At 37.2% G+C, this 26,146-nt stretch overlaps 1 protein-coding gene across 1 annotated transcript in view; it reads left to right on the forward strand.

The window, feature by feature from the left end:
* Positions 1–417: 417 nt before the first annotated feature.
* Positions 418–26,146, forward strand: part of LOC119190692 — a 93,360-nt gene continuing 67,631 nt past the window's right edge. Inside the window, exons 1-2 of the mRNA XM_037443094.1 lie at positions 418–607; positions 21,422–21,538. Of these exons, the coding sequence (XP_037298991.1) occupies positions 442–607; positions 21,422–21,538 (283 nt within the window). The 5' untranslated portion in view covers positions 418–441. The remainder of the gene's footprint in view (positions 608–21,421; positions 21,539–26,146) is intronic.

Consider the following 26,146-nt stretch of genomic DNA (forward strand, 5'->3'; position numbering starts at 1 on the left):
GACAAAATAAAATATGTTTTATTTAATTTAATATTGTCGTCTACTTAGAACTCCCGCAGACCCCCTCCGCCCCAACCAAGGTACAACACTGCTTTTACTATTATTAATATTCATAATTGAAATTAATGTAAAAGGGACCGACTTAATAAATAATATTAGAAAGTAGGTACGTAAAGCTACTCAACATTTGGAGTACGTATAACGAATGTTAAAATTAGGTATTAACCTAAAGAGTAATACTCGACTTAAAACCTATAATTATTTATAACTGCATGATGTTGAACTAGTCTCGCGCATTAAAGTTTGTCACAACGTTGTTTCATGAGTTAATAACGCTATACTAAAGTATTAGCTGGTGGAATTGATTTAGTTCAATTAATTAGGTATTTATATGAACTTTTTTGTTGACAGAAGTAGCGCGTGCGTCGAGTATGGGCGGAGATGGCATGTCGTAGTGCTGAGATGGCCGCGCCGCGTGTCGCGCGCGCCGCTACGTTCACCGCACCGCTCGCCGCGCCGCTCGTCGCTCTGCTCGCCGCGCTGCTCGTCACCGCCACAGCACGCGCGCCCACACAGGATCCCGTGGTCTTTGAAGCCGCTTTCCAAGGTTTGTAGATTTTTCATAATCAACATGATTAGTTAGTAGTCAGGAAAATATTTGGCCCGAAGTATCTTTTGGAGTCATCTGTAGCACAATTTAATATAAAACTTACATTAGACCTTAACTATAGGATGTGACCAAAGAAACATCGGCTCCTAACGAAGCTTGCCTTCAGAGTTTTTAGTATTTTTATTGCGTGTTTTACTGCAAAAATATACAGTTTTTGCTAATTCCTTTATTATTGTATTTTATAATATGTTCTGATTAGTGATATGTTTTAAAGATATATCAAAGGCTTTTCTTTATATTTTTTCATGAAACAATTTTATGAAGTTTTAAAAATGTGAGGCTTCAATGGTTTGATAAACTTATCACAAAAAATTAACAACTTGTTAACATCAACAGGAGAGAAAGGTAGAAATTTTATAAAAATATTTCTCGCGCGATTTCTACGACACGAGATGAAAGGACGATTTTAAGTTGGCAATAACGAGACAGAGAATAATAGTGGCAGACCATCCTTAATTATTTCTCATCTCCGCAAATTACAAACAATCAAATAAGACAAACAAACATTTACGAAATAATTACTTATCTCATTATTACATCATTCAAATAATTCTTGCGAATATTAAACAGTTGTCCCAAAGCCGGCTCGTTTAGGGCCGTTTTAATAAGTGAGAATAAAAGCTTTAAAATGACGTAGTTAACAGGTCTCGACGATCTCCGCGCTCTTTACGAGTGTTTTTAATTATTTTAACGTTTCCTTTAGCGCTTACGTAATCCTTGTTCTTGTATAATCCACATTTAATTACGCTCTTCACAACGTCGCGCCGTCGGCTCGGCTTTTGCAAAAAGTCGTAGAAAGTTAAGCTAATAGAAAGATCTAGGAAAGGAACTAGTAAGTACATAATATATAATGATTAATTTATCTGTATGAAAGGTGGGTGAAATTAAATACTTTCAATAGTAGAAAGTCTGGAGGCCAGCTGTGAGACGTTATATCATAATGAAGAGCTGATGTAATCAATATTTTATCTATGTAGAATCATGATTTAATATCATGCAATTAAATTGGTTTAAATACTGTGACCTCCCAACTTTGACAACCCCCCCCCCCCTTTAGCCACGCTCATGGCTGTGAAATGAAGTGAAATGATTTATTTGAATCTGTAAAATGTTATACATTATTTAGATTTCGTCAATATTAACTCTACCACCAGTTCGGAAAGCAGTTCTCACCAGAGAAGAACGGGCAAGAAACTCTGATGTTGCTTTTTTCAATCAGTTTAGGGTAAAGACTTACAGTACATGATAAAGTGAGAAGAGAAAAAAAATACAATTGGTTTTTTATTGTTGTTTAGAGTAGTTCATTTATAGGTTCGTGAAATAAGGAATAAATTAATTTAAATTTTCATATGACTGACCCTCTCAGGAATCATGAATTTTCTCTATTATCTTTATAATTATTTCCTCTTAGCACCTCTAGCAATTAGAAATTGTAAGCGAAATAGGCAGAATAGTCCACACAAGCAGCACCTGTTCACGAGTATGACGCATGTGCCAGCCATCGGCCTCCTCAACCATATTGTAGGGAAGTGGCCGACCCGTCACACGCAAGTCAGTGTTTGATAATTATAATTTATATTACATATACTTAATCCAAAACTTTGTTCACTTGGACGTTTTAAACTAAGAATAATGTCCTATTTTTAAATTAAATAATCTTTTATTTATCTATTTTGATATACTTTATTCAAGAGTATTTTAAGACGCCGTTGAATACTAAACTATAAAATTACTAGTTTCTATTCACTTCGCTTCTTTGATACCGCAAAGTTCACAATCCAAGGTAAATCAATAAAATCTGTCACGTGACCGCCGTGGTGGCGATAGTAATGAGTTTTTACCGTAAACCAATTTATAACAGTATTGAATATTTCTATAAAATTCGTATAAAAGCATTGTAAACAAAATCCCCGCTCGAGCGTTCTTATTGTGAGCCGCACTATTATGCCAAGGAGCAGGCGCGGCGGTCGGGTCAAGGATCTGCCGGTAGGGCTGCCACATTACAAATTATAGGATGTGAATTTAAATAATTCGTATTGAAAGAATTACTAACAAAAAACTAAATATTTCAACAATCAGGAAATAGTGCTTTTACAAAAAAAAAAAACAATAAGTTAGGTACCTACTTGTAACAATTCTTATGTATTTTCACAGCTAACATATCATTATGAAGTCATTTAGACAATGATTATAAAATTATTTGCTCCATAAATATTTGTAATTATACCTTTACTTAATTTTACTACTGTTTTTCTATTGTAAAATTATCTTACATAATATACTGGCTTCAGGAAACTGAAATCTGAATTCGACAACCCTACAGGCACCGGCCATTCAGGAGAAACTCGTAGTCCCGATCAAAATGACATAATGGACGGCGTATCGAGTACCGGGGTCCTGCGGAGGGGAGCGGAAAGGAGGCGGGGCTCACTGCAAATACACGCACTGCAAGGGATTCGGAATTACCGTGTGTTGACATCGCCTCTGACCGCATTGTGCCCGCTATAGTGCTCTGTCGTGTCAAATACATTGGCAGCTGATAATAGCTGATCGCAGTACTGATGGAAATGCTACAGGTCATTTACAATCGAACGCTTGCACTTCTCTAGGTTTCTTAATCCTCTACTATAAAGTGTACTCATGATATTCCTTGGATTGTGGGGGTTTATGGACGATGGATATACACAATAAAAGCAAAACGAAAACACAATAATTTATTATAAAGACGTGTTCAAGTTGGCTGAACAAAGTCGCACTACATCAACGCGTCTGTATCGCTAATTCGTACGAATTTGTAGATCGATACAGACTGGCTGCGCGTGAGCAATGCTACGACCGTGCCGCTATCGCACGACTGTTTACTTTCAACGCCATTTCTACGGATTTTAATAGAAGCTCGACTGTTGTGCACTCATTACCAACCAAATATCAATGAATGCAGAAAAAATATATGCCTATAACCTACTATATGTATCTTGTGTAGAAATAATGTAAAGTAATGTAATAAAGAAAATATTACAAGGAACGTTCATTAAAAGTGGATCTCAAATCATCTAACATTTATTTGGTTAGGCGAGATAGATATTTATCTTTGCACCACCCTAAAGTTGACTGGGAGAAAATGCCTTTGCATTAAGTCTGCCGATATACATATGTATTAAAGTGCATATAAAGTGCAAATATACTTTTGGCCTTGTTCAGTCCAGTCAATAAATTTTGACCCAATCAAACAATTAAAATAAATGTTTCAATTATTTTTGTACTTAATTAACTCATATTATAACTTGTCTCGTGGGAAAAATACATAGTAATACAAGTTCGATCGGAACACTAACTGAAAATAGTTTTTTTTTTTGTTAGTTTCGCGTAGTGAAATCTTGAAAAGAACTTTGTTTCGTTTGTACGTGGCCTCCAGACGACCTAGCAGGCGCTCCAACTTTCTGAATATACAAACATCAAATCAATATTGTATTACACAAGTACTTGTATTTATGGCTAGACGAGGTATTCAAAGTCGAATGCAATTCACAATTTTAATGATTTTAATTTTATTTTAATAATAAAGGTCGCAGAAACGTTCTGCATGCAGGCCGCTTTCGACAGGTCCGTCTGGAAATCTTTAGGGGAGGCCCATGCGGTGGACATTATGTGGCTGATGATGATGATGATGTTGACAATTTTTAAACGGTTATAAGCACCTATGAATAGTGAAAATACAACGTTTATTATTATTTTTTTTATAAACATGTGCATTTCCAATTAAATTTCGGCTCGGATTACTTAAAAAATAGTAATTGTTTTTAAACTTTTATTCAGCTAGCGTTTCCCCTTGACTGCGTAGGAAACCCAGTTACGAACAGCGCCGATTTAAATTGACCCCAATATTATCTGCGGGTGCGCTACACGAACGGGTCTAGCTGTACTGGCATACGAGTATACTGTGTTCGGGTCATTTCGGACGGTTTTTCGGTGTGTTGCGAGGAGTCTCGAAAATATTTTTTTCTCATAAAATATTTAAGCGATACCAACATTTTATACAGGGAACTGGTTATTATTAATACTACTTTATGTGATAATTTAATCATTTACCAATTCTCTCTGTGTAAGCTTAAAAATAGATGATAATATCTGTATAGAAATTAAAAACCCGTAGAAAAGATCGGACCTTCGCGCGGTAAGTTCGGACTTCATTCTAATAACGGTTCTAATGCTAGTATGATAAGGTCCACAAAATCAAATAGAAGTCTCAAAAATGTTAAGAAGAACGAAATCCACCTTTTTTGTTTCAATGCACACAGCGCACCCGTTCCAGATCATAGCATCAACTGTGGTATATAGGGCGGGACAAAAAGAGACAACGTAGCCGCCTATGTTGCTTAAACTAAAAAATAACCACAGATTCGTGGTATTTTTTCGTTATACGATCTTACCCCGTATCCAATCTTACCCGAACGCACCTTATACCATTTTTCCACGCGACGTTTAATCAAACCTATTGTAGAATCTCACTTATATTGTAAAGTTTAATTAGGTCGGGGGGTCGAATTCCCTCTATAGGGGCGACAGATTCGATAGCCATACAGGTAAGGAAGTCAAAAAATCCTTTATTACCTATACCACCATCAAAGCTGCCCTTCGATTAGACCGCCCGTGATTGCAAATAGACGGATATACCCCCGTAGACGGAATTGGCCCCCCTAACCTTCATACCGTTTTGGCTTTAATTTTAAACAATATATAACAGTACAAAAATAAAGGTGATTAATTATAATTTATTTATTGGATTTATGTCTTAGTACGAATCTGTGATAGTTACCAGGAAAACAGCAAAAGAAATAAGTCCCATTTTTCTTACATGAAATAGCTTAGATACCATTATTCTATTTATATCTCTTTATTGAAAGACATATTGTTCTAACATAGTATCTACTTAGTCTGTGTTCAAGAGTTTGTCTAGCCTAAACAATAAACAAACAACTTATTGTTGGGCAATTAGTACTTAACAACTTAATACAACAAACAATAAGCCACAAATACACCAAGATGTAACCTTTACAGCTTTGTGACCCACTCTCTAATGCATAGTTTGAGAATTATATCCATTGTTAGTTAGATCGTGCGTGGAGTCTTATTGTATAAATTCAGTAACATATTGCAGCTGTTGATGCTGAGGTAAATCTAAACAAATGTGGACTGTACATTATTGTGACAAAGGAGATAATTAGTATGTACAATTTACACAAATGGATGATAGCGGTGGTCAAGTGGCGTCGCAGATGCACTCCTGCAAGATGACCGTGTTCACCGGAACCGGCAGGCTAGTGTTGGCAGCTCGGGACAAACAGCACGACCGCCTTGGGCAAGGACACAGCCATTAAAAAATCAATTTGACATCTGTGTAATGATTGGGAAATTACTATTATTATATGGTAAATCTTAAATGTGAATGAATATATTCTTTTCACATAAACATTTTATTTTTGTAAATTTCACCGAATACGAACGAGATATTTTAAAACTAGGTAAATATTTCTTTAGATACATTAATTCTTTCGGTCCCTGAATAGACATGGTTGTGGTATTAAGAATGCATTAATGCAGTCGTGATTATTTTACCTAAGATAATGACGCAATTGGCTCGCCACCATCATGATACCTACGGAATACACACTGCGAAAAATGGGCACACTAATTGGATCTAAATTGCCGATTTGAGAACAAAGAGCGTGAGTGTATATATAAGAAAATGACGTCATGCTGTAAAATCATGCAAACAATAAGCAAGTAAAATTCAAACTAATGTTCTTGGCAATAAAATAAACCGAGTAGTCAAAGCAGTATTTTATTTGTCCACCAACAGTTCCGACCGTGCTGGTTACATTCGCTTCATACTTGCGAAGTAAAATATATTCCAGTTTTCTTTTCGCGACGACTCACTGTTTACATATTTGCAGTGGTTAAAATGAAAAATTCAACGTCCAATGGAAACTTTTACAAATTCATATTACCTATTTCGTCGGAGTCTTGATTCAAAATTTTGTAATATAAATACGTAAGTACTACACATTTTAAAATGCACAGAAAATACCATCCCCCTTATTCATAGACCTTTTTTTATCTAAGGACGGAGTAAAGCTGTGATAACAAGACTGTTTTTGTACCTTATAGGTACAATCAAATTATATTTATTAACCATTGGAGATATTATGTCTTATTTCTAACATAATATATACGTGGCTCATTTAGAGATCTATTACCACCACCAATGAAAATTGATTTTGATTTTGAAAACATATTCAAATCAAATTAAATTCTTAATACCATTAAAAAAATATATTCTACGTATTGCAGCAAATATTTTTACCTCTTATAAACTATCACATTAAATTCACGAGTATGGCCATACATTGCATGGTTAAAATCACTCAAATTTTTTAAATGACATCGGACAATATCGCCAAAACTTTATAAACCGTGCAACATTTAAAACGACAATGGAACATCAAACAAAAAAACTGTGTACCCAACATTCCGCACATTAAATTTCATTCGCATTTAAATTGAAAGCGACAACGTAACAATGAAAAAGGCATCACCACTGAAAACAGCACAATTTGATTATAAAAGTGCGAAAAAATAACCCGCACAATAAACGGAACGTGTGCCGCTCGCGACCTCATTTGGCCACATTCCATTGTTGCCGCAATAAAGCTATTATCTTGGAATCGAATAAATAATTAAATGTCCCGCCACGAAAGGCCATCAACGTAAATGGCAGCAATTTATTCGTAGAGTGGTGTAAGTGGTGATAAGTGAGGGACCACGCTGTCTGGACATGGTGCAAACCGTGTTTTGGCAATTAATGTTTATGAGTTTCTTGATGAAATTGCCACAAAAATAACAATTTTAGTGTATGACATGCTACTGTTCAATAAAAATAGAAAACTACCTCCCGACTACGATATATATGAACTAAGAACATAAAATAAGAAACCTTTGCAAATTTTAACAATCATCGAAAGGACATTCCTCTAGACCCTTCAATAGCTACAGACGCAGAAATCATTCGATTGAAGCTGAACAATCACGCTACAATTAAACCCTGTTTCAAAGACAAGTGTTAAACGCGCGTTAACATCTACAAGATCAAAATACATGCAAAATACTAGCTGTTATCAACGCGCGTCTAACGCTCGTCATCTGAACGGAGTTTTAGACTGCGCGTGGCATAAAACAATACAGTTCTGTCTTTCCGTTTTATTCCAATCGTATCGTGCCGCGTGTAAAACCTGCTTTAGATATGAACTCCAATAGGTAAAAGCGGTTAATCGAGCAAACACGAATGAATGAACGCGAACGAGTGCGAGTGAACGATTGAACTCATCTACGGCGAGCGTGCGAAATCATTCCCTCGAGTTCGTTCAATTGGTTTGTACCCAGCATAAGATTTCTTAGGTCTCGTGTTATTGTCGTCTGCTGTAACCAATGCGTGTAACATTCCCACATTTAAATTTTGGACACAGCTGTGCATGGCACGACTGTTCTTTGAAATAAATCGGGTACTGGGTTAATTCTAGTAACTACTGCATCCAGTAGGAGTTAGTTTTATCTAGTAGATATACCTACCTTTTTTAATGCAATTAACATTTCATATGGATTCGATAAAATGTCCATCTCCGGATCTTCGATGCTTCTCAATAACTTGTCTTCTCCTGTCCCACTCTAACATTTAGTTGTCGCTGCACTCTTCTAAAATCATGTATCAGAAACGATTTAGGAGACTGCATCTTCTACTATAATCTTGACTATGATATTGCGACACCCTTACTTATTAATAAAGTCCTTTATTCTTACAAAAACGTTTCATTCATATGGAATAATATGCTGGTATATCCTTAGTCAGTTTGTTTGCGTAAAGCTACCAGCGACTAGTCTTCTGCCTTTAAGCAGCACGATGTTTGAACGACACTTCAATCAGTGATCTGAGAATTAAAGACTTCCTTTAAAATAATTAAATAAAAAGCGGCGATAGCCTAGATGGGTGTGGAACGGATTGCCGCGACGGATGTCCGCAGGATCAAATCCCAAGGGCCTCTGATTTTTCTAAAAAATTATGAGTGTATTCTTTGTGAATTATCACTTGCTTAACGGTGAAGGAGAACATCGTGAGGACACTTTCATAACTAAGAAATTCTCTATAGGAATTTTGAGGGTGTGTTAAGTCTACCAATCCGCACTAGTCCGCGTGGTGGACTAAGGCCTAATCCCTCTCAGTAGTAGAGGCCCCATGCCCAGCACTGGGCCAGTATATAATACAGGGCTGATATTATTATTATATATTAAACTAATTAAATAGGTCTTTATAATTCAAACTTTTGTATCGTAGCGCTTACAAAAAACAAGATACTTGCTCACCTATTCGAAAATCAGTAAAAAAATCGCAACCGACTACATTGATTGAGAGAGTACAAATATTGTTCCAGGGCGGATAATTGAATGGCCGGAGCGGATGTAGGGCAGCCGATATTGATAAACGATCGCGTCTCGCCTGTACTCGCTGCGGCCGCCGCGATTTCGCTCTTACTAAACTATATTTTACACTCACGATCTGGTTCTCCATGGCCAGTAACAATAAAGTTACATTTGACTAAATTATAAAACGAAGGACGATAGCCTAGTTGAGTATGAAACGGATGTCCGCAGACTCTTCGAAGTTATTTCTAATTGTTTATCAATTATCGTTCACTTTAACGATGAAGGAAAACGCGGTCGTGAAATCTACATTCCTGAAAAGTCTCCAAGTTCTATGTGTGGATTTTGCTGTTTATAAGATCTTCAAATTCTGTGTGTTGATTCTACTGTTTATAAGAAGTCATGACGTTAATCTGATAAGTGACTTGTTCGTTACAATTTATTTTCATATAATTAAAATATACGGTCTGAGAAATGAATTCTCTCTCTTATGTATTAACGTTAAACTTCCTATGAAACAGAGCATTTCTTTACTCCATCAGCGATTTCACATAATTTGTTTGGCATTCCAAAATTTAATATCATGGTCCTTTTCCAAAATTATGGCTCAGACTATGGGCATGGCAGAGACTAATTGCAAACAATATACGTAACAATGGTGCGGCTTAAGTAAATAATAGGGTGCGGGTTCACTGAAAGCGATTTGCGCATCTTAAAGCTACTTACGGGTAACATTTAATTTTGCTATGTCGAGAACAGTAAAATAAGTCTTAATAACTCCGATAGAATTTCTTTAGTTGTCATTGCTAAGGTAAATTAATTAGAAAAGGAATTTGGAAACGTATGTAAGCAAGGGTGTCGCCAAGGGGGGACAGGAAGGGGTAGCTGCCCCCCCCCCCCGAAAGATTCTAAAACTCGAATGAATTCACCAATTCCATTCCTAATATTCCGTACGCTCAATTACGCTCTGCTCTATGTTATTCTTAAAATGGTAGAGGGGGAGGGGGGAGGAACATGTGTAAAATTCATAGTTTTCTCATTCTCCATATCAACTTGACCCGCCCCGCCCCGGGGGACCATTGGCTGGCGACGCTCTTGGTAATAAGTAAGATACAAACGATTCCGCGCATAATGCTCGCCCACAGGAGAACCGCACCTTTATCTCATGACGAAAATTCGTTAAGAAGAAATATTGTTATAGCCGTAATAGCGGTAAGCACGAACGTTTTATGAAGTTTTTCTCCTTCTCCCTAATAATTATGTGGAAATTACACGTCGTTTATTATGAGAAACAAGGGCCGAGTTTAAACGCAGTTTTTATAATTTTTAACCGACTTTAAAAAAGGAGGATGTTCTTAATTCGACTGTATGTTTGTTTTTGTGTGTGTTATCACGCGATTACTCCGCCAATTGTAGACAGATTTTCAAAATTCTTTTCTTGTTCGAATGGAGATAATTTATAGTCACATAGTCACTAAGCAAGGATCTGAAGATTGGATCCTGGAGAAATCGAGGACAACCCTCAAATTTTAAAGGCCCACACATCGTTTTTCGCAAATGTTATGAAGTAACTTAAGTCCTTGCGTATGGTAATCATCATCTTATGTAGCTGAGCTGATGGTAGAAGGTACAACTCCTTAACAGCAAGGAGTTACTCGAAGAAGTATCGACTGACCTAGTAAATTCTTTATATGCTTGAAAGGGCGTTTGCCATTTGGTCTCATGATCATTAATAACACAAAAAAGCAAAACATAAAAACTTTTTAACAAAAAATTAAACCGCCTTCAAAAACCACTAAAAAGCAAAAATAATTTAAATGGTTATTACATGCCGACTCCAAAATTGGTAACAGGTATATGGGTCATGTTAAATTATGTCAAAATGTGGTAATATAAGCTACACGTTAAAGGTTTCATGACAAATACGAACTAACAACGAATTAAAATATTCATAGGTTACATAGAGGTTACTTAGCAATATTTAAACAAAAAAATGAAAACATCGTACTTACTACTTACCTATGCACCTGGAAAGTAAAATAATAGCATTGATTATTAAAATTATACTATTTTATTGCGGTTTTAATATTTAACTTGTTCTCCCGACGTTTCGAAGACTTTGCAGCCTTCATGGCCGCGGGGGGAGCATTGATTATTTCATAGTCCGGAACATTAGCTACATTGTACTAACACAGTTCAGTCTATGGCGCTGACGGAAAATTTATATATAATGCACTCCACTATGTATATGTTAAAATCGAGTACGTAATACAAATAGTTTGCTAGGCATCCATGCGACAAAGGATCAAAGCAAATCACATTAAAACCATCACTGACACGATGCGCCAGGCACCGTGCAAGTGGCGGGAGAGTTGCTACTTTGTTACCTGTTTCATACATACGTAGCAAGTCATTTTCCCTTACAAGGGTAGGCAGAGTTGTAACACAGGTGGAGATGTTGAAGTAGATTTCGCAAGATAAGTCCATGAAATACATATGTTGCAATAGTAGGTATTGCTATATGGATTCTAATGACTCGTTAAATTCGCTTTAATAAAACCCCGATGGAAAAAGAGGAGGAGAAGAAAGGAGGAAGGACAGGGGACAAGAAAAGCAGAAGGAAAAGGAAACAATTAAACGCTTTAGCGCCTCGATATGTGAATTTCAATCTTTCAGATTCAATGTGCCATATTAACGCGAATTTATTTATCACAGTTTTCACAGATTATTAATAGGGCATTTATTATCATTATCATCATCAGCCGCAGCATGTCCACTGATAAATATGAGCCTCCCCCAAAGATTTCCAGATCGCCCTATTGTAAGCCGTATTCAGCGACCTCCTGTGATTTTTATGAGGTCATCTGTCCACCTTGTCTCATTAATTATAGCTATACATAAAACATTGGAAGCGCACAGTCTGCTCAGAAACTTTAAGCATCGCGCAAACGCTATAAAACTTTTGCCAAGAACCGCTAACTGAAGTTCTTGAAGTACCTTTGAATCTCGTAGTTCTTTAAAACTGATGGGATTTTTTTTCTACGTTCTCTGTCCCGAAACACAAAACGCAGCACTTCTACGAATATTTCTCGCAAAAATCAACACATAATACAAATAACTCCCCATTTGCTCGCAACTCGCGCCAGCTTCCGTTCAATGATATGAAATAAACGGGCTCGATGAATCGCTTCACACGTGGCCTGGTGGTTAAACACCTATGCACCGGCATTAATATGTTATTTTATACGTGCCAGCTGCTAACCTTGTGTGGTAAAATGCCTGTAATATTTAGATCCTACATTCTAAATCAGGGATGAACCTTCATTGATAAACGTGCCATCATTCATGAAAAAAAATATTTCTCACGTGACTTTTAGGTAGGGATTGTCGCGTGCCATTCCTTGCCTACAACTGTTCTGGAGTCTTTATACAGTGTGTACGTATAGCGAAACCAGGAAAATAAAACACCTCGATGTAGTAAAAATGGAACTAATTCCTTGTACTGACGACGTTAACTTGAAAAGCAAAAGTGACGCCCCGATATCAGGTTTTTTATTTTCCCGGTCGCACTATACTTCTATTTAAATGAAAAATTCTTATTTGTTATTCTTTTCATTAGCTTCTTTTAAATTTTGGAAGCGATAGAGCTACGATATTTCCAACAATTACATACATACCTACTGTTTCCAATATGAATGTTTGTTTGAATCAGGATGGACACGGTTGTTTCGTAGGAAATCATGTGACAGCTTACTATTGAGTTAGTTTAGAAAGCAATATTAGCAAAATTGGGTCGTTAGATATTTTTATTTAATTTTAAAACCCTTTGCTATCTATTGTTAATACATATTGTAATCAAATTTAACAGGTCGATTCTGTACATTATAGATACTTAAGAAAAACGATTGTGGGGGTCTTTATTAGAGTAATAGAAGCCAAAATAACAGTTTTTAGAGTTTTTATCTGTTCGTAGGTTTATAAACGCATCACGGAAAAACTACTGCATAGAATTGAATTCAGTTTTCACCGATGTACTGCGAGAGGTCCAACTTAAGATATAGTCTCAATATTACCGTGAAATGTACAACGGTAATTTTATTCCAAAAAAACTTTTTTCATAGAACTGCGAGTAAAATCATTTACAAACGAGTTTCCGTTATTTATTTTACAGTCGCGGCAGCAAGTTGAGACTTGAGTGCGCGTCAAATTGGGGTATTACGGAAGCAACTAATGGCGACCGAGTAAACCCTCGGCGCGTTTGCACTTGCCCTGAGCCCCACTTCAATCTGCAAAGAAATATCTCATTCTTTAATTGCTTAGGCGGTACAACGATTGGCTACCAGTTGCAAAGGGTCTATATAATCCGATTCCTGCTGGCTTCCCTTTAAGTAGAATTTATGTAAAATTTAATTATCATTAGAAAGAATTGCAGACCACATTTATGCATATTAGTACTTATATGTTGTGTCGGAAAATTTCACCTTTCACCACGGCTGGCTACTATTTTAGTGTTGCTTTTTATGCAAATGTATGAGTTTAATAACTTTGGATAAAATTAAAATTTCTAAACAAACCATCTCTTCTTTAAATGTGCTCTTAAAGGTTGAAAACGCAATACTTAGTACGGCTGTATAAATATTATACCTTTCCAATTTGAATAACCAGACAAGTAAAGCTACTTATACATAGAGAAAGGCAATATTACCGTCTTTAAGATCATGTTTAAATTTTAAAAAATCACGTCGAATTGATAACCTTCACCTTTTCAAAACCTTCAAACTTTTTTTCTCAGTTTTGCGATCGGCCGCCTATCTTACATCCCGTCTAGAAAGTGCAAACCCGAGTAAAAATGTTTATCCTACATAGAAATGTAACCTATGAATTAGGACTCAATCGAAAGTCTAGAATCTAGATCAAGAAGGCGATACACAAACGATGCAACTCTTGGTCTGGGAAAGTGCAATATTGGGCAAGTGTCTAACACTGGGTAGTACCTGTATTGGCAACTAACGGCGCTGTTTAATAAGGAGGTATCTGGGAAAATTCCCTCGTACGCCACATTTATTCAGTCGGGGCGCGGGTGAGGTGCGGGCGCGGGGCGGTGCCGACCGCGGCTCGTTTATCATAATTTCTGACAACTCGGAAGGTTTTTGTCGCTCCCCAACTTAGCTTTTAATATGGGACAAGCTCTTGCTCGCGGCTTTGCCCGCATGGAAAAGTTTTTCTGATATAAAATACCTTGTGTCCGGAATAAAATGTAGTCTATATTTTAAGTTAGATCTCTAACAATATATTAGTGAAAACTGCATTCAATTTCATGCAGTAGTTTTTGCTTGATGCGCGAACAAATATACAGACAGATCGACAAAAATTTTAAAAACTGTTGTTTTGGCTTCTGCTGCTCCAATAAAGACCGATGATACTACCTTTTCTTCAATATCTACAATGTATCCTGTTACAATTTTCATAGGACTTATTTGTTCTGAGCGTGTAAACTGAGAAATCGATGGCCGATTGTGTCGCCTAATTTTTATTATAGACTCTATCTACTAATGATTTCTTATGTTTACGCGAATGTTAGACATTGAAATTAAACTAATTTTCGGATTCTATCGCGGTGCTGGTATTTTATTTTCTCCCGACGTTTCGAAGACTTTGCAGCCTTCATGGTCACGGGGGACTGAGGTGTTGTTCATCCGTAAAGTCAAAGTTACAATATCTACCTACATTTTACAATTATACAACTTTTTAAATTTAAAATTTTAGCTGTTGGTGGTCCGATCTACGCAGAATGAGCTCACAGTGTCTTGAAGTCTGGCAGCCGGTCTTTTGGGTTCCGATTTAATTAAATGTAGAACTGGATCCCAGGCTTGTGCAAGTTTCCAACCATCTTCCCTATTGAAATTAGGATGTTTTTAATTTCAATAGCCTCGCGAATCATCCTAGGCAGGAATCGGTGTTCTTTGGCGAGGATTTGTGGCTTGTCTAGTCGCAGATAATGATTGGCGCCTCCCTCAGAGTGTTCAGCGACTGCAGACTTCGTCGAGCGTCGGTGTTTCACGTCAGCTATATGTTCTTTACGCGGGTCCCTATATTTCTTTTTGTTTGCCCGATATAAGAGAGGCCACAGTTGCAATCTATTTTGTATACTCCCGGTTCTTGTAGAGGTATGTGACACTTGACAGGTGGTAAAAAATTGACTAATCTTCTTAGGCGGCTTAAAATAAGTTTTTATGGAAGCACGCTTCAGGATGTAGCCAATCTTGTCGGTGACTCCTCTTACATATGGTAATACAACCGGAACACGTTCAACTGTGGCTGGTTTCACTCGGTTTCTGTGACGGCGGCGTGGAATTTGGAGCTTGTTGTCTCGCAGTACTTGCTTGACATGTTGCAGCTCAGCGGCCAGGTGTTTCTCGTCACAGATTCCTTGTGCTCTCTGAAACAAAGATTTGCCCACGGTAGCTAACTGTTTTGGGTGGTGATGAGATTCACCGTTCAGATATTTATCAGTATGTATCCGTTCAGATATTTATATTATAGATAAGATACACTCCCGCGCAAACCATGGACAACGCGCAGTAATAAATCTGTCAAAACAAACATTGGACGAAAACACAATTCAGGTTTTATCGAAAGGCTTAAATTTTGCTGTTACTCCACGAAGGATACCGTATGAAGACATTATTTGCAATGTTGAGAATAGTCTCTTCAAAAATAACTTGAAACAGGAAGATTCGGAGGCGATACGCCAAGACATTTCGTCAATTTTGCGTCAAAAGAAAGTGCCGAAACCAAATCTTCCAAAACACGAATATATCGCTTTAAAGAACTTGCGATCGATGAAGGACCTTACCATTCTCCGTGCAGATAAAGGAAATGCGACAGTAGTAATGGATACGTCAGACTACAATAATAAAATGGAACAACTTTTATCGGATGTAAGTACGTATAAAATAGTCAAATCAGACCCGACTACTAAAGTATTAAAGGCTACTAGCTCTTTAATAAAAGATTACTCCGATAAGTTAAATCTTGACGTAAACTTGCTCGTTCCTTCGTGTGCAAAACCGCCTAAACTGTATGGGTTGCCGAAAATACACAAATTAAATGCTCCGCTACGTCCCATAGTGAGTCAAATCGACACACCAACCTACAGATTGGCTCAGCACGTAGCAAAAGTGCTTTCACCACTTAGAGGAAACACTAGAGCGTCTGTGAAGGATTCATACCAATTTGTCAGCGATATTAAAGACCTAAAATTAGCTGACAATGAAACTATGGTCAGTTTTGATGTCCAGTCTCTCTTTACGAGCTTACCAGTACAAGATTGCATCAGAATTGTATCTAAGAAGTTAGCAGAGAATAACATTCCTGTGGAATATGCAGAATTACTCCAACATTGCCTTACATCTGGCTATATGTTGTGGAATAATCAGTTCTATGTACAAGTTGAGGGGGTAGCGATGGGCTCCCCTGTATCTCCGGTAGTCGCCGATATATTTATGGAGGACTTCGAGGAGACAGCCCTGAGTACAGCCCCGGTCACTCCAAGGTTTTATAAACGGTACGTAGACGATACTTTCACAATTTTACCATCTGATAAAGTAACTGCATTTTTAAATCACCTTAACTCCATCAACAATAAAATCCAATTTACTATGGAGTTAGAACACAATAAATCTCTTGCTTTCTTAGATGTTTTAATCATCCGTAATCCTAATCAGACCTTAAGTCATACTGTATATCGGAAACAGACCCATACTGATAAATATCTGAACGGTGAATCTCATCACCACCCAAAACAGTTAGCTACCGTGGGCAAATCTTTGTTTCAGAGAGCACAAGGAATCTGTGACGAGAAACACCTGGCCGCTGAGCTGCAACATGTCAAGCAAGTACTGCGAGACAACAAGCTCCAAATTCCACGCCGCCGTCACAGAAACCGAGTGAAACCAGCCACAGTTGAACGTGTTCCGGTTGTATTACCATATGTAAGAGGAGTCACCGACAAGATTGGCTACATCCTGAAGCGTGCTTCCATAAAAACTTATTTTAAGCCGCCTAAGAAGATTAGTCAATTTTACCACCTGTCAAGTGTCACATACCTCTACAAGAACCGGGAGTATACAAAATAGATTGCAACTGTGGCCTCTCTTATATCGGGCAAACAAAAAGAAATATAGGGACCCGCGTAAAAGAACATATAGCTGACGTGAAACACCGACGCTCGACGAAGTCTGCAGTCGCTGAACACTCTGAGGGAGGCGCCAATCATTATCTGCGACTAGACAAGCCACAAATCCTCGCCAAAGAACACCGATTCCTGCCTAGGATGATTCGCGAGGCTATTGAAATTAAAAAACATCCTAATTTCAATAGGGAAGATGGTTGGAAACTTGCACAAGCCTGGGATCCAGTTCTACATTTAATTAAATCGGAACCCAAAAGACCGGCTGCCAGACTTCAAGACACTGTGAGCTCATTCTGCGTAGATCGGACCACCAACAGCTAAAATTTTAAAATTTAAAAAAAGTTGTATAATTGTAAAATGTAGGTAGATATTGTAACTTTGACTTTACGGATGAACAACACCTCAGTCCCCCCCGTGACCATGAAGGCTGCAAAGTCTTCGAAACGTCGGGAGAAAATAAAATACCAGCACCGCGATAGAATCCGAAAATTAGTTTAATTTCAATCTCTATCTACTAAGATATATTGAATTGTTTGAGATTAAAGTACCACAAACATGTACATAAAATTGTCCCAGGTATCGCAAACAAAACTTTGCTTTAGTACTAGTAAAGAGCATAGTACAGGCGCAGGAGTTTGAATGACTCCAAATATATCAGAGATAGAAAGGAGATAGACAGGCCTTAACCACCCTGCTTGTCCGCTTAATATAATTTTAATAATTAACCATAATAGCATAATATTATGGCGCACAATAATAATAATAATTTCAGACACAAGGCTTTTCGCCAGTAGTAGGATATTTGCGTGGGGATTTTGGGTACTAATTATTATGTTTTAAATTATTCTCAATAGTCCTTCACTTGACTCTCAACGCGGAATGACTAACGAAGGCTGGCGAGTGTGCTCCTGCGCAGCTACAAAATGTATAATCGGCAAAATACAAATTCCATGAAATACACATAGTGTGTCCCTATCACCGTACACAAGGTGTAAGCCATAGTGAAATACGTGTGCATTCCGGAATCAGTCTGTATATATCCCGTTGTAAACAAGCTGGCATAATTGTCTCGACTGGCGAGGGGTAATCATTTGTCACTATCAGTATCAGTATATGAATCGACACTATCTGAACCCTACACCATTTACCAGGTACAAAGGGCGACTTTGCAGTGCCCTTAAAAAAATACTGAGGTGAATTCCTTTTAATATACAATTAGAAATATGTATAAATATAACTATGAAGGTATCGTGTAATCTACCTATAAAGGTATCTAATATATAAAATTCTCGTGTCACAATGTTTGTCTCCGTACTCCTCCGAAACGGCTTTACCGATTTTAACCAAATTTTGCATGCATATTCAGTAGGTCTGAGAATCGGCCAACATCTATTTTTCATACCCCTAAGTGTTAAGGGTTGTCCACCCTTAACATTTTTTATAATTCTATACAAATTTTTATTTTTTTTTATTATGTCGCATTAAAAATACATTCAACCCTAAATTTATACCCTTTTATCACCAATCCCTATTTTTTGTAAAAAAATGTTAAGGGTAAAACAAAGTCCCCGCTGCATCTGTCTGCCTGAACGTGTTAAACTCAAAAACTACCCAACGTATTAAGATGAAATTTGGTATGGAACAGTTTGAGACCCTGGGAAGAACATAGGCTCCCGGGAAACTACTACTTTTATAACGGAAAACTTTAGCCTGAAAAACTTTATAACGCGGGCGGAGCCGCGGGCAAAAGCTAGTATCTATATATATAAAACAATGACGGGTTTGTTACAACACATAACTCGAGACCTGCTGAACCAATTTTCATGGTTATTGATTCGTTGGATTTGTCTCCGCCCCGAATAGCAGAATACATCTTAAAAACAATGAAAACTCGATATGTGTAATAATACTTAATCGTTTCAATAAATGCTCATTTTTGTTTATTACATGTCAAACATTTGTTGTCCAATCCTGTCAAATACTGTAACAACTATTCATGTGTGCGTTCAGAAATTTATTTTGTGTAAAATGTCTCGAAAGTTTAGGTACTGTTATATTTGTTTGTTTTAGACATTAATTTGTGTAAATTATTCAATTTTTAGAAAAAAAAACTATACGCATATTAGCTGTAAATGATAAGAGAGGGAAAGGAATAAGGTAGAGGAGAGAGGGACCATCTCGAATAAAAGTGTATAGACAAATCGAGAAAAATCCAAAATAGCTCGGACCGGGACTCGAACCCGGGACTATTTGATTACAAGTCAACTGCTCTTCCTTCTGAGCTATTCGAGTTACTTTAGATTCACATTCGTTTTGTCTATATCTATTATCGAGCCTCACCGTCCATCATACGGTAGTACACCATACGCATATTAGCTGTAAATGGTAAGAGAGGGAAAGGAATAGGGTGGAGGAGAGAGGGACCATCTCGAATAGAAGTGTATAGACGAATCGAGAAAAATCTAAATTAACTCGGAATAATACCTAAGATTTATTCTACAAGTTAACAGAAGTGTAAATGTCTTTTTATAGGTTGTCTATGATTTTTCTTGATAAGCTATTGTCTATGTCTGGAAAGTTCAGGCACTGTTATGAATTAATCCGAGTGTATCCCAATTTGCACAACATAGTTTTCAATCTTTTTTTTCTGACATGTGTTTGAAGTACTTAATTATTATTATTTTTAAATTTTTATTCTCATTCTGTATGTATTCATCATCGTTCTTCATTCATCATAATAAAATACTTTTATATTTCTATTATTTTGTATTGTTGTATTACGTTCATCAAAGCCTAAATTAGTTCAGCTAAAAGGTAACACGACACTCATTGACTGTTACGCGGTACGAAGTTCGCCGGGTCAGCTAGTACATTATAAAACAAAGTTCTCTTTTTTGGCTGTCTGTATGTTATTGATTTTCTCAAAATTTACTGAACGGATTTTTATAAAATTTGGTATGGAGATAGTTTAAAGCCCTGGGAAGGTTATAGGCTACTGTCTATCCCGGGAAAATATATAGCGGAACTTTTATCCAGGAAAATCCTTCACGCGGTCTAAGCCGCGAGCAAAAGCTAGTCCTTTATAAGTACTTCCATTCTCAGTAGCTAATAAGCCCCCATATTAATTTACATACAAAATCAATTACCCGGAAACGTATACCGGAGCGGTGTCGTTTTTATTCACAGCATTAATTTCTATTTGAACAATGTATCTTTCGCCCACATTGATACGGGCCTAATGATTTTAGCTTGTTAAAAATTAAGATATTAATGCCATTAGATTTTATGCCATGCCATTTCGGTTTAATTTTGTGTTTGCATAAATAAATGGCCGCAAGTTTCATCACATCAGGCATTAACAACTGGGGCCTTATTTTCTATGACAGTATAAACTCGTATGAGTGTCTTGTTAAATTGTCCTTGTGAAATTATAGTGGAATGGTATTCTGTATGCCAATTTCTATTATGTTAAATGCGGCGTGCGTTACGTGTTTCTTAGGAACGTCAAAATAACCTCATACTTTTTTTTAAAGTCGGTTAATAACTTTATTAAGGCCCCTGGAAGAATGTTTCGGTTTTCTTAAAACAAAATACAGTGCGTTGGGGTATGGCTGGATTACGAAGTACTCCTCTTATTTCAAGGTTACTATTAAACTGTAACTTAAACTAATACAATGGCCAACAAATGTGGTACTTCAGGTTGTGTCGTTCGTATTGGGAAAAGTTGTCGTGTTTACCAGTTATTTTGAAACTGGGAATATAGCGTGATCCGGCATTACCCATCCACCCTACTAAGAGTAAGATCACATATTGCATTACAAAGTCCGTAACAAAGGGACAGTCAGCTGAGAAACGGGGAACGCAGTGATCTACATAAGAACATGTAATTAAAAACACCACAATGGTATTTAAACAGCGTTGCTAGCCAATCAGACGCAAGCCACACTAAACACCTTACCACACGATTGCATATACAATTTAATGAGGCTTCACAAGCGTGTGGTTCCAGCATCACTCCCTACAGGAGTACAATGAATGAACAATGACACTAATGGCAATAGTATTAAGAGTGTGTGTTGTTGCAGGGCGGTGCGGCGCGGGCAGCCCGTGCGAGCAGCTGTGCCGCGAGCTACACGACGGCACGTACGAGTGCGGCTGCGGGCCCGGCTACGTGCTGCACGTCGACGGCTACGGCTGTCTAGGTGACCGCCTTTATTTTATACACGCAAAGCACCTTATTGCACCTGATTTTACAGAAAGCGGCGATAGCCTAGTTGGATGTGGTACGGACTGCTGAGACGAATGTCCGCAGGTTCAAATCCCAAGGGCACACACCTCTGACTTTTCTAAAATCATGTGTGTATTCTTTGTGAATTTATCGTTCGCTTTAACGGTGAAGGAAAACATCGTGAGGAAACCTGCACATCTGAGAAGTTCTCTATAGGAATTTCGAAGGTGTGTGAAGTCTACCAGTCCGCACTAGGCCAGCGTGGTGGACTAAGGCCTAATCCCTCTCAGTGGTAGAGGAGACCCGTGCTCAGCAGTGGGCAAGTATATAATACAGGGCTGATATTATTATTATTACAGCTGTCTAGGCAATTGCCGTTTTTTATACACGCAAATTGACCTGAATGCACCTGATTGTATTGGATTGAGATTAAGGTAGAATGTTGACTGACCAGAGATCTTTACCGCTTGTCAGTTGAAACGAATATGGCTTTATTTTATACACCGATAAGTTCTATTTTGATTGCAATTGAATGACGATACAAGCGATCTGCTCCCACGATGGTCAGCATAGCCCATTGTAGTCAGAAACATCAGCCGAACATTGAACTATAAAGTACTGCAGTCACCCTGACACATTATACAGGGTCATTTTGACATACTCGTCTTTACCTGTGCTAACGTCTTACCGAAAATCATCCATGAATGACGAATGTTAGCAGCAGAAATTTCGGTTTTAATTTTCTGATTTTTGGTCATTTTGTAGTTTATTGTGAATATGGCGTCTACGTGTGCATATTTCTGACTTAAAGTGTGATGTTACTGCTGCGAGGAATTACGGTTCGAGTAACTTATTATTAATTGTTATTTTCAAGAAGACGAGCATATAGTTTCATTTAGTAAAGCAATATCAACATGACTCAATCAGTTATGCTTCATAATGCTTAGCAAATATACTGGATAAAATATTTTTCAAAAAGAAACGAAACGTTACTAGCACAATGTTGCTTGATGGCAAAAATGGACATTATGGTGGTACCTACCCAATCGGGTTTGTGCGTGCGAAAGACAACCAGTTGTTAATATAACCCTAAAAAGTACTTAAGTAAAGTATAAATAAAATATTTTATGAAGTCAGTGAACTAATGCGAAACCGTTCCAATAGAAAATAACCAAATATAACAAACTTGAATACGACTGTCTGAAACGATCAAAGTCACCCGATGTGAAGCACAAATCGGTGAGCTATTAAACTCGGTCATCTGTCTCCCGCACGCCCTCAACAACAATAAGTATTATAAAACAATAGACGGTGTGTTTAACCAAAAGAAATTAAAAAAAAAGATAGCAGGTGACTAAAGGAGAATAATTGAACATAAATCAACAATTTTTAGAATTCTTTTCTGATTTTCTGACTATTAGCGCACATTTTCGAAACTACCAAAGAGATTTTTAGTTGCCACTGATGGCCAGAGTATAATATAGACTTTGTTTCATTAAAATCGCATTTCGGAAAATGTTATCGTAATTTTAAGACATTTCCAATTTAAAACTTTGGTTAGAATTTTATACGTAGACGGAGCTGCCGGCGGAATGCTGTATAAATAAAGAATTAATGTAAACGACAGCTGAAGGGAAGCTGTAAACAGATATAGTCAATAATTAATAGAAATTACGCGACATTTTTATTATTGTTTTGCTAGCGTTTGCTTACGCTACCTCTCTTGTGAAATTCTTATTTACACATGCCTTTTTCCATTCTCAGGGGTAACCAAAGATGTTATCACTCCAGCTGGTGAAATATGGGTGTGTTAAATGCCATTTAAAATGGAACCTTAATTATTTTACAAACACAACGTATCACTATTAGTTTACAAACAAAACATATATATTAATTCAGGGCTATTCTGACTTTGTGCTTTTCCTACAAATCTATTAATAATAACGGTCTTTATGTTAATCTCTAAGAAACATTGTAAACATATGTGAGATATTTTTTGAAAAATCATAAATTCAGCTATCTTTAGAACAGAAAAAACTTCTATTAGTTTGACAGATGTCGCTGCATCATCCTAGTATTGTAGAGAAGGTAACGAGACAAGCAAACTGTTGCAAGAATAGACGGGCATTAACTATTCAAAATTCGCTCAGAAGGTAAACATAGAATGGCTTTTATTGCAGTAACATAAAGTTATTTTAGTAATATTGGATGGAATCACGTAACGTTGTCACCATCCGTAAACATAACTAAGGAATAAAATATGTAGATAGATACGAAATTATTGTCAATTTATTTAGCTATGTAAAGAGACACGAGGTCGTACATGTGCCGTCTAATTATCTTAAGTTGATTATTAAGAATATTATAAATGCAAAAGTTTGTAAAATGTTTGAAGAAGTAAATGTAAAAACAATTGAACGGATTTGAATGAAATTTGGCTCATGAGTAGACCATGCTCTGCATTAACACAAACGCTATTATTTTGCTGGTAACTTGGTCTCATAGGAAATGATAGAAATATATAATCTGATTTTTGAATAGATGGCGCTGGTATCGTGCAGTGTATTAGAGACATTTGTGACGGGAAAGACTTTTCACGCAAGTAAAGCCGCGAGCAACACTTGGTATTATTAATAATAATGATACTAATCCTGTATTAGATATACGTATACATATCATTATCTCACTGCTGGAAATGCATCCTCAACTATTGAAAGAGTTTATGCCTTTGATCATCACGCTCATCTAGTACGAGTTAGTAGACGTCACATAACTTCGATTTTGTTACAAAATTTTATGGGTATCTCATCCATTGTCAGAATAAAAGTCAAACTTATTAGAACCTCATCCACTATCTGAATAAAAGTCCCACAGTAACAAAAAAATACCGGAACAAAAAATAGTAGGATACGTCACTCACTGGCTTAAAACCGCATATCATATCGATACTGTCCTCTGTTGCTGCGGAAAGAACAAACATTTCCCAATTTGCAGTAAAGATTTGCAGCAAACATCGATACTCGAACGACAGGCGAGCGCGACACGACAGATTTTTTTTAAGATACGACGCGAAGAGGACCCTGCTTTGACAGATGGGGTTGACAACAGCTTTAATACAGGTTTACATCGCTTCAAGCCTCAAACAATGTATATTGAACTTTTAAAACTTGAAGACAGGTTTATATCAAGTCATATCAATAAAAAGGTTTATATTGAAGTTGAAGGGTTGTTTCATCTATGTAAGTAAATACAGGCAGTCCTCGTACTTACAGCATGTTAGGTTCTCGAAATACGCGGCGTAAATCGATACGACGTAAGTCGAGACATTTTTCATAAGTTTACATGGGTTAGGGCTAGGTTCCACAAGGATTCAAAATAAAAATAAAACTGCATTTTCAAAAGCAATTTCTTTAAATAATTATGTACTTATGAAAACGCTATTTATTTTTGGTATATTTGTGTAACTTTAGTAAGTGACAAATGATTTCTCCTATGCCGGTAATCGAAATAGTTGACGTATTCTTGAGGAATAGTGTTAAAACATTGTTCGACGTAACTCGATACGACGTAAATAGAGGACTGCCTGTATGATGTAAGTAATGGCAAACCTTGGCTCGTCCTCAATGTGACCTGATGTGCGACCTTCCTCTATAAGGGAGAAGAGACTGGTATTGTAATTGTCAGAATACTATCCTGGCTATTATTTCAGAAATTGATTTAGAAACAAACCGCAAGATATTAACAGTTTTGAATAGCGAAGGATTTTTAGATTCTTTCCGATAATAAAGACTTCAATCTCAAAAGTAAATTCAAAGAAAATGACTTCATCGCAGCGGTTCTACGACTAACAGCCGTTTTGAACAATCGGTCCCAGGCTCAATTTTCAATTTTATTCCAAGAAAAATCAATTAACTCTTTTTGTAAGCATGCAAAAAGACTTTGTACTGATTAATCCATTTTGAAACACACACACACACACACACACACATCACACATTTATCCCCAAAGCGGTATGCAGAGGCGTAACCGGGACACCCACTTTTCGCCCAGTGTGTTGCGTCCCATGACGTGACAGGGGCGACCTATCACCATATCGAGCACAAATTCCAGACTCCGGGCTGACACTTTGCCCTACCCGGGATTCGAACCCAGGACCTCAGACCGCTGCCGTACCGCGCATGTAGTACAACTATGGCACCGAGGCAGTCATTTTTGAAATAGATCGAAAAAAAGCGGATTATTACTAAAAATGGCAGTATGTCACTACTAAACCATGGAACCCAACATGACGCATCACTAACGAAAATAAACCCACTGATGTGAGCCTGTCACTTTGCTGATTAAACTTTCTGAACTGTCATCAAGTAAAGTTATTTTCGAATCACGATAAAATATCTCTTATGCTAATTAACCCAATGGCGTGCAGCTGAAACGTCTACCCTGCGTGCCTTTGAGCATTATGGCAGAAATTCTGTAAAACTATTCATGTTTAATTAATTATAGTTGTAGTCTAGACGGACCGTTCTAAGAAAATAAAGTGATTTATTTAAGTTCGCGTTCGAGACCCTTTACACAACAAATT

The sequence above is a fragment of the Manduca sexta genome, chromosome 5, assembly GCF_014839805.1.
Source record: "Manduca sexta isolate Smith_Timp_Sample1 chromosome 5, JHU_Msex_v1.0, whole genome shotgun sequence".
Lineage (NCBI taxonomy): Eukaryota > Metazoa > Arthropoda > Insecta > Lepidoptera > Sphingidae > Manduca > Manduca sexta.